The sequence below is a fragment of the Podarcis tiliguerta genome (genome assembly GCF_965153285.1).
Source record: "Podarcis tiliguerta genome assembly, chromosome: 7".
NCBI lineage: Eukaryota > Metazoa > Chordata > Lepidosauria > Squamata > Lacertidae > Podarcis > Podarcis tiliguerta.
In genome coordinates, this window is record NC_139540.1 from 37,331,925 (window position 1) to 37,349,925 (window position 18,001).

The following is an 18,001-nucleotide window of genomic DNA, read 5'->3' on the forward strand; positions in this document are numbered from 1 at the left end:
CGGAACCAGACAGAGGGGGAATCAATCAACAACTACACCACCGCCCTCCAACAGGCTGCAATGCACTGCGAGTTCCAAGACTTAGATGATGCCCTGATGGATCGAATTGTCTGCGAGGTCCAGGACATCCATCTGCATGGCGTCTCCTCACCAAGCCAGACCTCACGCTGCAGAAAGACATTGAGGAGGCTGTGGCCTCGGAAGCTGCTGAACCGCAGACCGCGTCTTGCTAGGAAGCCAGTTCCAGTGCATCACGAAGAGGCCAGCAGTGATGAGGCATCCTCCAGTGAAGACGATGACGTGCACCAGACAAAGCGGGAGTGCAGTTCCAACAGAAGTCCAAAGGCCAACCAGAATGTGCTGGCTGCGGAGGCAACCATTCTCGTGCCAAGTGTCGATTCAGAGACGCCATCTGTCGGACGTGTTCCAGAAGGGGCCACATCGCTAAGGTCTGCCGATCGGCTCCGTCTGACACCCCCCTTCACCGACTCGCAAGTCCAAGCCTTCACTCCAGTCTGCAAAGGAAAGCTGTTTCGCTCTCACCAACTGCTGCTGCCCGTCTGGAACCACGATTGGCCAAACCAACTCGCCTATGCGACACAAGCTGAACGTCACGGTGCTCATTGAAGGAGCTCCATGTGACATGGAGATCGACACTGGGTCTGCCCTGTCCATCGTGTCTTGGAGCACCATCAAAAGACTGGTACCCAGAGTGTCCAAAAGGCAACTCGACTCTCACTGCGTACACCTGAGAGACTACCAGGGAAACAACATTCCCATGGTAGGTGTTGGCCAGTTCCGGATCGCCTTCAAGGATTTTTCGGGCCTGCTCCGACTGTTGGTGGTCGAAGGTCAGCGGCCAAGCCTCCTAGGGCTAGACTGGTTTGATGCCCTTGGCCTGGAAGTCACTGGCATCAACTGCATCTCTAACGCAGAGACTGAGGGTCTGGTCAAAGACTTTGCCGAGGTTTTTGACGGCACTTTGGGGCAATATACAGGTACGCCCATCTCCTTTAGCCTTGATCTACAAGTCGCCCCCATCAAGCTAAAGCCACGCCGGGTTCCCTTTGCTCTCAAGGCTAAGGTGGACGAACAACTGGACAAGGTGATTGCCCAAGGAGTTTTGGAGCCAGTTGACCACGCCAAGTGGGAAACCCCCATCGTCACACCTGTCAAGACAGACGGGTTGGTGAGAATCTGCGCTGACTACAAGTGCACGATCAACAAGGCACTTCAGCAGCACGCTTACCCGGTTCCTGTTGTTCAACACCTGCTGCATTCCTTGGGTGAGGGTAAGGTCTTTGCTAAGCTGGACCTTGCCCAAGCCTATCAACAACTGCCCGTCAATGATGCCACAGACAATCGTCACCCACCGAGGGGCATTCCGTTGCCGCCGTTTGCAGTTCAGGGTGAGTGTGGCTCCTGGCATCTTCCAAAGCCTTATGGAGCGTCTCCTGCAAGGGCTTCCGGGCGTGGTACCGTATTTTGTTGACGTCTTGTTGTCCGCAGATTCAAACCAGCAGCTGTTCGAGCGCCTCCGCGCCATGCTGACCAGGTTCCAGGAGGCCGGGCTCAAGGTAAATAGGGACAAGTGCCAGATCGCCGTTTCACAGGTGGAGTTCCTGGGCTATCCTATCGATGCCTCCAGCCTTCACCCGACCACATCCAAAATCCACGCTATCCAGCAGGCCCCCATCCCAAACAACAAGACGGAGTTGCAGGCGTTCCTGGGACTGCTGAACTTTTATAACATGTTCCTGCCCCACAAAGCCACGGTGGCTGAGCCTCTTCACTGACTCCTCAGCACAAAGACAGCTTGGTCCTGGGGTCATCAGGAGATGGCCGCCTTCAACACGGTCAAGGCTCTCCTTTCATCGGACAGTGTGCTGGTAAAGTACAGTGAAACCAGGCCGCTAGTCCTTGCCTGTGACGCCTCACCTTTTGGCATCGGTGCTGTCCTTAGTCACCGTTTTCCAGACGTAAGAGAAGCACCGCTCGCCTACTTTTCCAGGACGCTATCTCCAATGGAACGGAATTACAGCCAGCTTGACAAGGAGGCACTGGCACTTGTGGCTGGAGTGAAGAGGTTCCATGAATACCTCTACGGCAGGACTTTTGACCTCATCACTGACCACAAGCCGCTCCTGGGCCTCCTGGCTAGTGATCGACCAACTCCACCGGTCCTCTCGCCGTGCATGCTGCAATGGACTGTTTTCCTGGCTGCCTACCACTACCGGCTCGTCCATCACCCGGGGAAATCGATGGGCCATGCCGACGCCCTCAGCCGTTGCCCTCTTCCAGCGTTTGTGGAAGACCTGGCTCCTGCTTCATCGCTCTTCCTGATTGAGAATCTTCCGACAGTGCCTGTATTGGCTGCCACTGTGGCCTCCGCATCTGCCCAGGATCGCAGCATCAGCCGTGTGCTCAACTGGGTGTGGAGGGGGTGGCCACAAGGGCCTTTTGCATCGGAGTTCCAGCCCTTCGCAACCAGACAACATGAACTCTTGGCTCATCGCAGATGTCTGCTGTGGGGAGACCGCGTCGTGATTCCCCAAAGACTCCGTCAACGTGTCCTGGAGGCTCTGCACGTTGGCCACCTGGGAATCGTCAAAATGAAGGCGTTGGCTCGGTGTTATGTCTGGTGGCCTAACATGGATGATGCCATCACTGCCTGGGTTTCCCCTGTCAAGCGTGCGAAGAATCGAGGCCTGCGCCACCGGCAGCTAAGGGACACACCTGGGAGACGCCCAAGACACCCTGGTTGAGGGTGCACATTGATCTGGCCGACCCCTTTCACAGCCGGACCTTTATGGTAGTGGTAGACGCCTATTCCATATGGCTGGAGGTGGCCCTGATGCCCTCCACCACTACCGAGGCCTTCATCCGGGTGCTGCGAGGCCTCTTTGCGGTGCAAGGGTGTCCTGATGTCTTTGTCTCTGACAACGGACCACAGTTCACGTCAGGCACTTTTGAGCGGTACCTTTTGGGACTGGGCATCTGCCATGCTCTAACGGGACCATTTCATCCATCCAGCAATGGGCAAGCAGAGAGAATGGTGCGCTCGGCAAAAGAGGCACTGGCGCGCCTGGACCGGGGAGACTGGCACGAGCGGGTCGCCGAATACTTGTTTGTACAACACATCACCCCTCATGTGGCCACAGGGCGAAGTTCTGCTGAACTGCTTCTGGGCTGCCACCTCAGGTCCCTGCTCGACCGGCTGCACCCAGACTTTGCTATGGCCGAACCCCCAGGCTGTGCCATCGCGCCACGGTCATTTGTTCCCGGAAACCAGGTCTTTGCCCAGAGTCACTGGACCTCGCTCGTACCAGGTGGCACTCGAAGATGGACGCTTGTGGCGCCGGCACATAGACCAGCTTAGGCGCAGGGTTGAGGACTTGGACACTACCGTGGTGCCCCCAACTGTGCTCATGGCTCCAGAACAGACACTTACAGATGGTGAGGCTGCACCTACACCTCTCTCGCAATCTGCCGGCATGGAGCCAAACCAAGCTGCATCAGAGGGTCTGCCAGACATACCACAGATTCAGACCACTACCGTGCCTGACATCCCGCCAACTCCACTTGTGGAGGTTCCACCTACAGCAGCGGATCCAGGGGATTTGGTTTCAATGCCAACTAGGGTTGTACCACAGCCTCAGCAAGAATTGTGTGGCTCCCTGGACTTGGCTACCAGTCCCCGGCGGTCTGGCAGAGTTTCCAAGCACCCAACTTATTTAAAGGACTATGTTGTTGGACATGTATCACTGTTGGTCTAAGGATGTGAAATGTAACCGATATGCTTTTGTGCCTAATTGAACCATTACGTGTAGTGCTGTATATAAGGAAACCATTACGATTGTAACTAACACCTTATCGGTGGGGAGGGGTGTTATGTACTGAAGTTCTCACCCTGGGTCAGCAGGGGGATACTGTAGATAGTTATGCAAATGAAGGATTGAAAGTGACGTTCAGTGATTGGATAGTTTGTATGCAAATGAAGGATCGAAAGTGACGTTCAGTGATTGGATAGTTTTAGAAAGTTGCAACAGTTACGTTGTTCTGGAGCTCTATATAAGCAGGCTGACTGAGCTCCTCAATTCAGTTCTGTTCCAGCTTACAAATAAAGAGCTGCTTTGGAAGAATCGCTGTGTCGTCTCATATGTTCGCCCCCAACTTAACAGCTGGCATCTGCTTATACACATCTATCTCAAGGTCTTGTGCAGCATTTCAATTGGGCTGAGGTCTGGACTTTGACTAGGTCATTGATTCTGTACTTTTCCAGCCATTCTGTGATAGATTTCCTGGTATGCTTGGGATCCTTGTCCTGTTAACAGCATGACCCAATTTTGGCCAAGCTATAGCTGTCAGCAAATTGCCTCACATTTGACTCTAGAATACTTTGGTATACAGTATATAAAAGGGATTGAAACAATATATTCAAAACAAAACGCTAAAATTATAATAAATGGCAATTTATCACAGGAGTGTGAAATCAGTAAAGGCGTCAGACAAGGTTGCCCACTATCCCCCTTAATTTTCATACTAACATTGGAAGTTTTATGTAAACGAATTAGGGAGGAAAAAGAAATAAAAGGGATTATGCTGGGAAATAGAAGTTACAAAATGAGGGCATTTGCTGACGATCTAATTATAACTACGGAGCAACCAAAACAGAGTTTAACAAAGGCATTGGAAATAATATATGCCTACGGTAAAGTTGCGGGGTTTAAACTGAATTTAAACAAGACAAAACTATTAGTTAAAAATTTGTCTCCGGATGAAAAAGCAGAATTAGAAAAAATAATACAAATTAAAATCTACCCCAAAATCAAGTATTTAGGATTATGGATAACACCAAAGAATATTAACTTGTATGAAGATAATTATATTATATTAATATAAGGTGTGGGAAAAATACAAAAGATATTTGGAACTGAAAACCCCAAGATAGAACTCTCCATTAGAAGCAATTGCTGTTAAAAAACCCCAACAACATCAAAGAGAACTGGATAATGTATAACACAATATTAAGGGAGGTGGAGGGTCAACTAATATTGATAAGTTATGAGAAAATAAAAGATCACTTTTCTAGTTGGCTAGATTACTTCCAGGTGAATGAAATGTTCAGACAGGATAAGCAGATAGGTTTTGAAAAGGAGCCTTCAAGATTTGAAAGAGAATTACTGAATAGTAAAACTAAAATAATTGCAAAAATGTATAGACTTCTTTTAGACTACGAAGTAATGGATGAGGAGGTTAAGGCTTCAATGATAAACTGGGCCGAAGATGTGGGCCGTCCAATTATGCTAAAAGATTGGGAAAACTTATGGAAGGTAAATTTGAAATTTACAGCCAGCTATAATAGAAGAGAGAATATGATGAAAATGGCTCATAGGTGGTACCTCACTCCTTCCAGATTATCAAGAATGTATAATAATTTGGCGAATGCTTGTTGGAGATGTGGAGGAAATAACGGTGACATGATCCACATGTGGTGGACGTGTGGAAAGATTAAGATTTTTGGGGAAAATATATATGATGAATTAAAAAAGATGATGGGGATAACTTTTACCCCAAAACCGGAGGCATTTCTATTAAGTATTTTAGATAAAGAGATCCCAAAAAATCTAAGAGAGGTATTTTTGTAAGCAACCGCAGCGGCGCATATACTTGTAGCCAAGGGATGGAAAGATCACGAGGCTCCAAAAATAACAGATTGGCAAATCAAATTACAGGAATTGGTGGAGACGGCTCAACTGACTAGTAAACTCAGAGGAAACTCAAAGCAAAAATTAGCGAAAAAGTGGGATGTTTATAAAAAATATGTTCAAAAATACAATAATAGTATTGACTCCGTGCTAGCATTCGAGTGATAAAGGAAATAAAAGGAAGTGGACTACAATTAAGGATTTATTATGTTTTCAGAATGTATTGGAAAAATTATATAAAAAGGTTTGTTGTTTTGTGTACATTCAAATGTAAGACAAAACATATGCAAAGGGACTTGACAGGAAGTCAAAGTTGAAGAAAAGATTTTGGAAGATAAAAGGGGAAAAAATATTTACTTTCATTATTATCATTTTCTGTGCGGGTGTGGGTGTCTGCACATATGTGTTGTTGTTGTATGCAATGTTTGGGAGGAAATAAGACGGCAAATAACAAATAACAAACTAAATATCGATGTATGTAATTTTTATTTCCTAATTATATTTTGCGGTAGTATGGCTGTATTGTTTTTTGAAACATAAAATCATTCAATAAAAATTATTTTAAAAAAAGAAAAAGAAAAAATGATTAAATGATTTTTTTAAAAAAAAGAGTACTTTGGAAGCAATCCCACTTAATGGGATCTTGAAGGGCTTCAGTGTTTATTTTGCGCCTTGGTTTCCTTCCTGGAAGCCTGCGTTGAGGTATAATCTTGATAGCCATTGCGGACCGTCTTAATCAGTGATCTGTCCAGCAGTCGTCGGCACTCATCATAGCTCTGGTAAGGAGCACATCATGGCAATCTTCAGCTTGGACAATTGCATTGTCTAAGAGGTGCCAGTGGTTCGACTGAGGGTGCCTCCATGATTTAAATTTACAGTCATATCTTGGAAGTTGAATGGAATCTGTTCCGGATGTCCGTTCAACTTCCCAAAATGTTTGAAAACCAAATTGTGGCTTCTGATTGGCTGCAAGAAGCTACTGCTGCCAATCAGAAGCCATGGAAGCCCCGTCAAACGTTTGGGTTCCAAAAGAACGTTCACAAACCTTAACAATCACTTTCGGGTTTGCGTCATTGTTGGAGCCAAAATGTCCGAGTTCCAGGGCATTCGAAATCCAAGGTACGACTGTGTATGTATATGTGTGTATATATATATATATATATATATATATATATATATATATATATGTGTGTGTGTGTGTGTGTGTGTGTGTGTGTGTGTATATGTGTGTGTGTGTGTGTGTGTGTGTATATATATATATATATGTGTGTATATATATATATATATATGCAGGTTTTGGTGTCCTCGGGTGTCTTCCCGTGTAAAAGTTGGGGTGTCTAGGCGACGTTTCGACGAGGTCTCACTCGTCATCTTCAGGCTGGTGCTTTCGGCTTCTTGTTACTGGAACAGAGCAGGATCTCAGTGTTTGAGTTCCTATAAATACTGTTGAGGAGGTGTGGTGTATAGCCTCCAATGTTCTGGGCAGAGAGGAGGTTCCCAGGCTAGTGTGCCTTTTCTTCTTTTGTTCCTTAATTACTTGAGGGATATCTTGAGTGATTTCTTGAGTGATTTCCTGAATCCCACTTAGGTGGGTCATTAGGTGTGGATTAGTTGCTAAAGCCTTCGTGTCTTGAACTCTTGAACTTTGTGAAGAGTTTTTCTGAGAAGATGGCTGTACTGCACTTGGTTGTGCTCTGGCTTGGCTTCGTGTATAGGGGCGAGCTGTGGTTTTGTGGCCTGTGCCAGCCAGATCTGTGTAGGGATTGCAGGGGGGTGCAGCATCCGGAGGTGCCACCCTGGTTTGGCTACTGGATGGTGTCTGTAATTTATCTGTGGAGAGGGTCTGGGTTTGGGTCTGGTGTGGTTGATTGGTGATGGCGTTCTGTGTGCACAGGCCACAAAACCACAGCTCGCCCCTATAATTACTTGTTCCAAGTAATTAAGGAACAAAAGAAGAAAAGGCACACTAGCCTGGGAACCTCCTCTCTGCCCAGAACATTGGAGGCTATACACCACACCTCCTCAACAGTATTTATAGGAACTCAAACACTGAGATCCTGCTCTGTTCCAGTAACAAGAAGCCGAAAGCACCAGCCTGAAGATGACGAGTGAGACCTCGTCGAAACGTCGCCTAGACACCCCAACTTTTACACGGGAAGACACCCGAGGACACCAAAACCTGCATTCCTGTACCCGTGAAAATCTACGAAAGCATATATATATATATATATATGTATATATGTATATATATATGTGTGTGTGTGTGTGTGTGTGTGTGTGTATATATATTTGTCGAAAGTGTGTGTTGGTAATAACAAGGTTGTGCACTACACATATAGTCAAAAGAAAGATTCTGTTCTGGTTGCTGTTGCCAATTCCTTCTTTCCCAATAGTCCCAGGCCACAGATCGAAATCTTGCCCATGTCTTGCATTAAAATCACCCAGGAAGATAATATTATGCTCCTTAAAGGATAAAGAGGACCCCTGACCATTAGGTCCAGTCGTGACCGACTCTGGGGTTGCAGCGCTCATCTTGCTTTATTGGCCGAGGGAGCCGGCGACAGCTTCCGGGTCATATGGCCAGCATGACTAAGCCGCTTCTGGCGAACCAGAGCAGCGCACGGAAACGCTGTTTACCTTCCCGCCGAAAGTGATACTTGCACTTTGACGTGCTTTCGAACTGCTAGGTTGGCACGAGCAGGGACCAAGCAACGGGAGCTCACCCCGTCGCAGGTATTCGACCCGCCGATGTTCTGATCAGCAAGTCCTAGGCTCTGTGGTTTAACCCACAGCACCACCCGCGTCCCATTATCCTCCTTAGGTATCTTTGATAGGATGATATCCAGCACATAGTAAAATTTATCTTTAATGTCTTCATCAACATCCCGTGTTGGCGCATAAGCACTTAGAATAGTAGCCTGTTGGTTTTTGGTGAGTTTTATTCAAAGAGTTGAAAGTCGTTCATTAATGTCGGTAGGGACTTTTGACAAGAGCTTCACAAGATCGTTTTTGATAGCAAAGCCTACTCCATGTATTCAATGTTCTTGTTCAGCAAGTGAGTGTTTTAGTATCATCATTATGCTGTCTGGAAACTCAATGAGCATACACAAGAGCTTTTGCAGAAAGATTTGTGTTGTGATTTGAGGACCCGATTCCCGCTTAGGTAATGAAGACACGTGGAGACAGTATATTAGGTTAAGAAAGGGCCACAACTTTATTGATTACAGCACGTGAGAAGGTATTGGCTTAGGCATTGGACCACAGCAAATTTGACTCCACCCACTCGGAGAGGGGTGAGTCTGATGAGGGGTTAACCACCAGTAGGGGGAGCCTGTTGATGCAAATACAACTATAAGCTCTCCCCTGATGTCACCGAGGGTCATGCCATGGCCCCCCGCCACACAGGGCATCGGACAGGATCCACGACCGCCGGATTCCTTTAATGGAATACTCATAAGCGAAGGGGTAGGCGATGGCCACACCTTGCCCTTCCATACACCAACAACACATTCCAATGCCTAACCGCCACCCGAGCCCAAGAGGCTCGCCGGATTGGTGAGGAGCTTGGGAGAACAGTGCTGTCGGCAGTGCTGCAGGGACCCGCAGCCACCTGAGACCTCACTCTAACTAAAGCAAAACAACAGCCAGGAACCCTCCAGATGCCCCAGAAAAATTACTAAGGCGAAATAAGAGTACAAATGCAGGTAAAATCACTGGACCCCTTCCTCCAAACCTCACAACTCCAGAATCGGAACAGGAACTTCTGAATTTGTAACTCTTCCACGTGCTTGGCTCAAACAAGATCATGATGAGCAGGAACACTTGACTCGTGGAAAATCTGAAGCGCAATGGTGGGGAGAGCTGGCACGGCCACATTTGAGCAGCTAAACCATGCCCCCGCGGTGGCCCCTGATTGGGTGCCCAACTGGGAGGCGTGGCGCGCCAGCGATGATGAGAGTGACACGGGAATCGTCTCCCGCTCACAACCCCTCCCCTCCGGAAGGAAGAGAGGCTTTACAGGGCTCAGATCTTGGAACAGCCTTTAATAAACATAAAAGAAGTGTCACTGTTTTGATACAGAAGATTTGTAGACATTACTCTTTCAGATATAGCATTATTTCAAGGTTCAATTAAACACTCGCCTTCCCGTTACACTCTTTGATTCTGGTGCTACCAGTGTAAGTCTCCAAAAGGGGAATTCTGGGAGTTTTGCAGGATAGGACAAGAAGGCACTTAGGCCCTTCAGCATGTACACCAGGGGCTGAGCTAATGAGCTAATGACCCTTCACAATAATTAATATACAATCCAGCACAATTCTGTGTATCTTAGCTTTAATTACATTATAATTAAAGTTTTCTATTACAAATGCATGATCATAAACATTACAACTGCTTTATATGGACTAGTCAGCTTTGTAATGCTCATCAAATCGTTCTGAAATAGCTCTTAATATATTTCCTGGCCTCTTTTGGTGTTTATCCCGAAGATTTTCAATTGCAGTCTTTGTCTGTTGAAAGAAGAACAAAGGAATATTGTATTATATCAATATATTGCAAAATGGATATTCACAGTTATTCATATCTGTGAGGAAATGCTAAAGGAATCAGAACCATTAGAATAAAGAATCCCATTTTTTTCAGTTACAGATTTTTTTTTACCAAGAGCACTGTATGAGAATGGCAGAGATACAACCAAACATAAGTGCCTTGGGCTGCTTGGTACGTATTGGTTTTCCTGCATGGTTGTTCCCCCCAGCTATGTGAGGAAAATGGCAAAAATGCTATTGAGTTATATTTCACTATGCTGAGTGCTATTTTTCCAGAAAAAGAGGTGCCTGAACTCACTATGAACACCTCCCTCGTTCTCTTAGAATGGCAATGGCGGATGGGGCTAGTGAGAAAAAACAGTCACCTCCTGGTTCGTTGCCTGAAAACAGCACAGCAGGGCATGGGTAAAAATAGCAGAGTAGAATGGAGTCTATCTCTCTGGTCATATAGAATGAGCAGGTCAGTAGGCAGAAATCATTTTATAGAACTGAAAAAGAGAAACCAACTGGGGGGAAATCCTGCTTTTTTACTTCCAGGTGTAGAGTTAGCTTACTTTTTCAGCCAGCTCTGCAGCTGTTATATTTGGATCATATGGGATGGGTTCTCCAATATATGTCCTTAGTTTCACTGGAAATCCTCCATAAACGGGAAGGTAGATACGCCGTGTTTTCTCATATAACCATCTTGTCAGCCCTATGTATGAAAGGGAAGAGAGTCTGTAAGAAAGCGATCCCATATCAATTTTGAAATTAGTTGGCATTCTGAGTTTTTAGCAATTCCAGTCAATCTATCCCAGAGAGGAAGCGTTAAATAGTATGAGTCCTTTGGAAAAGAAAAAGCAGCATATTCTGCCAGCTCTTCTCTGCTCTTTAAAAATCAAGGTCATAAGTTGTAGAATAGACTGCAGAATATGGTTTTTTTTTGTGCTCAGTTCCCCTCCATCTTGGGATTCCTACCACTTTTATAGATTATAGCTATCTTTTAAATCTAAGAAAAAACTTAGCAACGACATGCAGCAAAACTGAGACAGGCAGCAAAACTTTTGCAGATCAGTGTACACTGAATAAACTCTACTAGAAAGTAGTAAAAAGATATTCTGTTTCTAAAAAAAATGTATATTATTATAAAATGTTTATTGCCTGAAAGCAGATTTCTTGATCAACCAAAGTACTCACTTGACTTTCCAATGTTCCTGTATGCTTCACAAATGTTTTGTGTAAATATAGGGATAATGGGCTAAAAGAATAAAATCAAAAATCAAAATCAAAAGGTAGCTGAGAACTGGAGAGTGACTTCACCCCACCCGCTCCACCTTTATTTTGGTTAAGGACTAGGAATAATGCTCCGCATCTGTTATTGCAACGACAAGCCTGATGTAATTGACTTCAAATTGCACATGCTGTCCCCCAGATTTTCAAGAATTGAAGAGGAAAAAAAGCTATTTTTCTTTTTAAATGTAATTTATTTTAATAGCTTTAAAACAAAAAAAAAGCAGTGGTGGGAAATACAGATATCATTTGACCCCCAAACAGGGGATTTGCCATCCTCAACTACTTAGGATGCTACATCAAGGATATCAACACATTATATCTTATCTAGGATAATCCTGAAGGCAATTCAAATTGCACAAAGATCACTCACCACTTTTGCCTCCAAAGCTATCTGAGCGAAACCTGTGCGGTTACCCCACATTATGTTGTAGTCAGTACTGAAGTTTCCTTCTCTAGCTCCGCCAGGGGCAATGCCCAGTGAATGGCCTTTCTTCAAAATTTCCACACATTCAGCTTTATTGAAATCTTTCACCCCGGCCGCATCTAAAGCCGTCTTCCACCCTGACAAAATAAGACCGAAATAGAAGAAGAGTGTGGATACAATACAAGTGTCATTGTTCCAAAGATATTGCACTATTATGGATCACAAGCATAGCTCTGCCAATCCATTTCAATTAGGATTTCATGGAGGGGGGCTTTCTGCTAATTCCTCTTTTGCTCAGATGTTCTAACAGTAGGCTTTTTTTGGAAAGCACATTGAGTGGGGTTGAGTGCTGAGGTGGCCACCCTTTTGGAAATGGGTTCCTCAAGTAAAGTTTGTAGTACATTTAGGTTTGCATTTTGATAAAAATACAGTCCATAGTGCTTGCTGCACCACCCAAATCCTTTTAGACTGCAGAGCATGATTTAAATTTAATAACTTACCTAGAAACTCATATATGTTATGATCACATATTGAAAAGCACTCTCTCCCTGTCTCCTTGAAAAGTCTAGTGATAAGCAAGAAATAGTCAATAGTACAAACTGCGTGATAATAGATAATAAGCACTGGTCCTTTAGGGAGATGTTCCATGCCAAAAACTTCATAACCTGGAAATAATATAAAATGCAATAAATAAATGTTATTTTGTTGAAAAATAAATGGAATATTGTAATCTTTTATTGAAAGAAAACACTGTGGTTCAGAAAACTGAAATTTAAGATCAGTTAAAAAGCTTTCCTATATGTTGCAGCATTCTGGATACTAGGTTGTCATCCACATGGGCCAGAACTTTCTCTGTTGTGCTCACATAATAAATGATATTTCTCCTCTGCTGGAATCTTCGTTCCTTGCTTAATTTTGGGCGCAGGTGGGAAAATATTTGAGTGAGCTAAAACTGTGACTTCTTGTTTCAATCTCCTTTAAACTTTCATCAGGGCCATCTTAAGCATATGCGGTGTCGGGGTGCAAAGATCCACCAGGCACCCCTAGGTTGCCCAGAGTTGTCAAGCGTTTCTTAACAGGGGACCCCAAAGTTGTTGACTTTTCTTATGGAGATAGTTGTTTATCTTTAGAATGGTTGCAGACGCAGTGACTCACAGCGCCAACTAATGGGGGTTCCAGTGCCAAACGCACAGGGGCGCATGAAGGTGGGTGCGGGTTCCATGCTAGGGGGGAACAAAATATCAGGCGGCACAGTTGCCACGCTGTCTGCCTGCTGCCTCCACACCGCCCACTGCATGGCAGCTAACTGGGATCCATTCGCTCCTATTCGTCGGATTTGTTGCTGCCATCGGCACTGTTGGCACGCGGCGGATCCTGTCCAGAGATGTTTCCTCTGCTGCCACTTGCATTCCCCATTGTTCTGCGCTGGGATGTCATGTTGGGCGGTGCTGGGAGCGTGAGACGACAGCGGAAAAGCCAGCAAAGGAACCCACAGCTCGGCACATGCAACAGGATGCATTGTGCAGTGCCCACAACGTTACATGGTGCTCTGGGCATGGCACTGAAACAGTTAGCTGCCATGCAGGTGGGGCAAGAGTCGACAGGCGCTTCTGCTGCGGGCAGGTTGGTGCGAGTTTGGGAGCGAGCGTTGGAGTCCGAGGAAGAGCCGCCTGCAGAAGAAGAACTCCGACGGGCTCTGCTCCGCTCGGCTGTCGGCAGCTCTTCCCTAGACTCCAACGCTCGGCCCTGGACTCTCAGCCTGGCACCCCTGTGAGCCCGGCACCCGGGTGCCGTGCACCCCTAGCGCCAATGGTTAAGATGCCCCTGACTTTCATATGGGTTATAATACTATATTTTCCTGAGCCTTTTTTATTTGAAGAACAGTATTACCCTTCCGTACAGAGTGTTGCACATTCTTTCCCCATCCCTAAGAGCTCTAATTTCAGGCATCTTCAGGCCATTCCCTGAATCACTTTTTACAATGTGAGAGAAAAGTTTCCCAGACAGATGCACCCTTGACCATGTCCTAAGTAGCCAGAGGGTTTCATCCTTATGACCCAAGCTTGGTTTTAGTAATGCGCTTCTGATTTATGCTTCAACATCTAAAGCAACATTACACTCTGGGATGCAATGAGAACATAAGATGGATCCTCTTGATCAAGCCAAAGCTCTCTGTATTCCATCATCCGGTTTCTCACAGTGTCCATCCAAATTAGCAGCCATCGCCACATCATCACATCCTGTGCTGACAAATTCCATGATTTGTGTCCAGAGTTTATGCTTCAGGGTTACCTAGTGATTTACCATGCTCAAGAAAATTGCACCCTCAAAGTCTCACTACACGATGATATACTCATTAAATTCGCTGTGTACCCACCACATGGTAAACACCAGTAGTGGTAACTATTGTTCCAGGGCCTCAAGTCTGAAATTCTGATGCTCAGTCCTATGAAAGTATAGTAACTGAATTATTGGTATGAAAGAAACATTTTCTCACCATGCCATATCTTTCCAAATGTATCTAAAACTTGAAACGTAATTTGCCTTGGCTTTTTCCAAAATTTGGTATCAAAATCAGTTTCTTGCTGGTTATTCCTCTTCTTGTAGACATATAGCAAAAATGAGATTGCACAGACAAACAAATACGTCATTATAATGATTGAACAAGGCAAAATCAGAAGCATACTCAACCACCAAGAGTAAGTCCTTGAGCTCAGGTATTCTTCCAAGTAAGGAAAACTAATCCAGTTTCCCAGCATTTGAGTAAAGAAGCTCATGGTTTCCTGATATGAAGCCCCACGTGTATGCCAAGGAAGGAAGCCAATCCAGTTAAACCTTCTTTGGTTTTGATGGTATTTCCCCCACTGTTTACCTGGAAAACAGAAAATGCAGTATATCAGTTTGAACTGCCATTCCAGAAGCGTTCATGATTACATGAAATCTCCTGCTATTTAATATTTTCCTAGTTTTCCCCACTGTAACTTGCCAAGTAGATACAAGTAGATACAAAATGACAAGTGTATGACTCCATTTCTTTCTTGTAAATCAAGCTGGTTTCAGTCCACTGCTGAAGTATTAAGGAAAGTGAGAAAGGGTCACTTCTCTTTGAGTCAGCAGAAAGGGTTCCCCGCCTCCTAAAAGTGCAGCTGCGTGCATCTTGTGACTGTCTTCTTTGTGTTGCTGGGCAAACTAACACATATCCCAGGATAGATAAGGAACTCAAGTTACATCATTCACTGTTGTGGGGCATTGGAGACATGGATACTGTTGGAATGATCTGGGGGAAATGTGTCAGATTTGTGAAGAGCTTATCTGATGGAAGTTAGACACATTGCAAGACGTCTACACAGAGGGAACTCTGGCACTTGCAGGACTTTTTTGAGCATGTGGACTTTGCACTTTCTGTGTGCACTTTTCCTCAGCAAAAACTTTATACTTCGAAACGCTCTCTGGGCTCAGAGAGTGAAGACTTCTTGTAGCAGAGAGAGTGTGTGTCTTTGTGCCTCCAAAGTAAAAGTGATCTCTGCTACACAGTTGTTTCTTGTACTGAGGCTATCCACTCGCCTTAAATTATGTGGAGCGAACACAACACCAAACAAGAGGGAGGGTGGGGGAAATAGTGAGCTGATGGGTGGCAGCATTTTGGAATTCACTGCAAAGTGCCTCTTTCTGGGGATGTGAAGTGGAATAGCAACATTGCTGCCAGAGAAGAACAGATGCCAATGGCCAAACCCTGTTATCACTGCCTCTAGAACTTCTTTCTAGTTGGGTTATTGGGGACCATGCCACAATACACAACCATTGCATTTTTATCTACAAATTACTAAGTCATCTAAAAACAGACCTTTACATAGTTAAATTGCATATTTTTTACTTTACTCTATCTCCACTACATCTTTCAAGAAAAAAGTATGGGAAAAGAGACAAAATTGATAAGGGTTTGCAGGCTTTATAGCACAGCTGTTTTGATTCCAATAATAGCTGTGTTATAGGGAGGAATTTAATTTCTGCTTCTCAGTGTTATAATATCTGAAAAGCTGTAGGTGCTTAATTTCATCTCCACAAGTAGCGAACATCCTAGTTGTGTTTTAAGTTGACAATGTGGAAACAGGCTAAGATTTTCATACAACTGGTTTTTACACACGCACATAGACAAGACAGCATTTCTCTCTCTCTCTCTCTGCTGATCCCTGCACAGGAACTGACAAATAACACAATTACTAGCACATTTGCAAAACTAAGCAAGAATCATTTGTTGAGATTGCAGGGGGTTGATTAGGCCCCTCCCAACTCTACATTTTATGTTTCTATGAACAAAAACTTTTACTTACATTCCTGGTAAGCCTAAATTGCCTTGACTTTGGTCACCTCTCTCTGAGAGCAGCAAAAGTCTTGTCTGGTGCTCTACTTTTCCGTAGGCTAATTTCCACCACTATGGAGACATGTCCCTTTATGTGGAGGTTTAAAGAGACTGTGGTGGGTGTGCCATCTGTATGAACAAACCAAGCATTGTGAAAAAGAGAGAAGACATGGGGAGACTGCTTCCTGGGAAGTTGTGGCCATTTGTAATCAAACATAAAGTATGGAGTCACACCTACAATAATTTTTATAATGTACAATTACATATTGGGTCACAGAAAACCAGTTCTTGACTAAGGAGTAAAGGTAGGAATTGTACTCGCAACACTCTGTCTGCGATTCAGTCATAGACTCATTAAGAACAAATATCCATGGCTTCTAAAAGCCAAACATAACCAGAAAACATAAAAAGCACATGTATCTTATCTTCACTAGCCACTTCATGATTCACTTGAAGAAGAGTTAAAGCTAATTAAAACTCATTAAAACCACTTTGTTGTTTAGTCGTGTCCGACTCTTTGTGACCCCATGGACCACAGGAAGCCAGGGACTCCTGTCTTCTAAAAGGCAGATAAAACCACAGTCTTTCCAGAGAGAGATGTTGCCTTGCAAGCTGCTGAGTCCCTTCCAGGCACTGCTCTGCTTCATCGCCTGACACTCCTGAGAATATGAGGGAGCCCTGTTTGCTTTAGTGTTGAGGAAGGCACTTGAGAGTGTTGAGGATGACACTTGAGAGCCAACCTGTCAAGTGCCTACCTTAATTCCCAATTCTATAGCAAGACTTTGAGAGAAGTGGTGAGCATGCCAACTTGAAAATACCTGAGAGTATTCAGGAACCCACCAGATACCATAAGTCTCTGGGAACAGACCACCTTAATGGATCCCCCAGCCTTATAGAAGGGCACTGCATCATCACTTTGAATTTCACCATCGAATTATCCATCTCAGACAATGGGCTCAGCACAAACTTCCCTACGAATGGATTTCTGCCTTCCCACTCCCTTGGAGAGACCTGAACTAGGATATCTTCTGTCTTATGTGTTTGGCCTTTAATTTACTGAGATGGTCTGGTTGGAGCTCCACTAATTTCAGTCTATGTTGAAAAGGCTGTCCATAAGAATAAAATAAAATTATTATAAATTTTTTAGAGATGGTATTTAACACCAGTCAGATTAAATCAAATAAACAAGGAATATTCGGTGTTATGTTGGAGGGGATGCCAGGAAGCGGAATTATGTTCAAATGGGGTGGGGGTGTAAATATGTGCAATTTTTTTTGGCAAAGTATGTTTAAAGAGATCACAGAAATCACTGGGTTAAAGCTGATCAAAAGTTCAGAGGTAGCATTATTATCAATTTACAATGGGGTGGAAGGGGTATGTCATTTATTCTTCTCTTAGTCCCTCCAGATTTTATGCCATGACGGAGGGGGGCGGCTTCTCTTTACCTCCGTGGTGTGGATCCTATATATATATATATATATATATATGTGTGTGTGTGTGTGTGTGTGTGTGTATGTATGTGTGTATATATATATATATATATATATATATGTTTGTCCAAATATTATATATATATAAAATTGCCCAAATTGGTCTGATTTCTTTTTACTTTATAGAGAAGTTGCTGCTTTAATGGTAGCACTTGAGGTGTTTTGCTGAGAGGTCTTGATTGCACAGTGTCTCTGCGTTC

At 44.5% G+C, this 18,001-nt stretch overlaps 1 protein-coding gene across 2 annotated transcripts in view; it reads right to left on the reverse strand.

Annotated features, from left to right (window-relative positions):
* Nucleotides 1-16,545, reverse strand: part of LOC310682446 (DGAT1/2-independent enzyme synthesizing storage lipids-like) — a 31,110-nt gene extending 14,565 nt beyond the window's left edge. Inside the window, exons 1-7 of one of the 2 annotated variants that reach the window (XM_083451337.1) lie at nt 16,283-16,471; nt 14,449-14,823; nt 12,452-12,616; nt 11,898-12,088; nt 11,432-11,492; nt 10,810-10,949; nt 9,732-10,216 (exon numbers count right to left, since the gene is read on the reverse strand). In XM_083451337.1, the coding sequence (XP_083307463.1) occupies nt 10,112-10,216; nt 10,810-10,949; nt 11,432-11,492; nt 11,898-12,088; nt 12,452-12,616; nt 14,449-14,728 (942 nt within the window). In that variant the 5' untranslated portion in view covers nt 14,729-14,823; nt 16,283-16,471 and the 3' untranslated portion in view covers nt 9,732-10,111. Of the gene's footprint in view, nt 1-9,731; nt 10,217-10,809; nt 10,950-11,431; nt 11,493-11,897; nt 12,089-12,451; nt 12,617-14,448; nt 14,824-16,282 lie in introns of those variants that run through there. The other variant, XR_014513903.1, reaches the window with a different exon arrangement.
* Nucleotides 16,546-18,001: the final 1,456 nt, after the last annotated feature.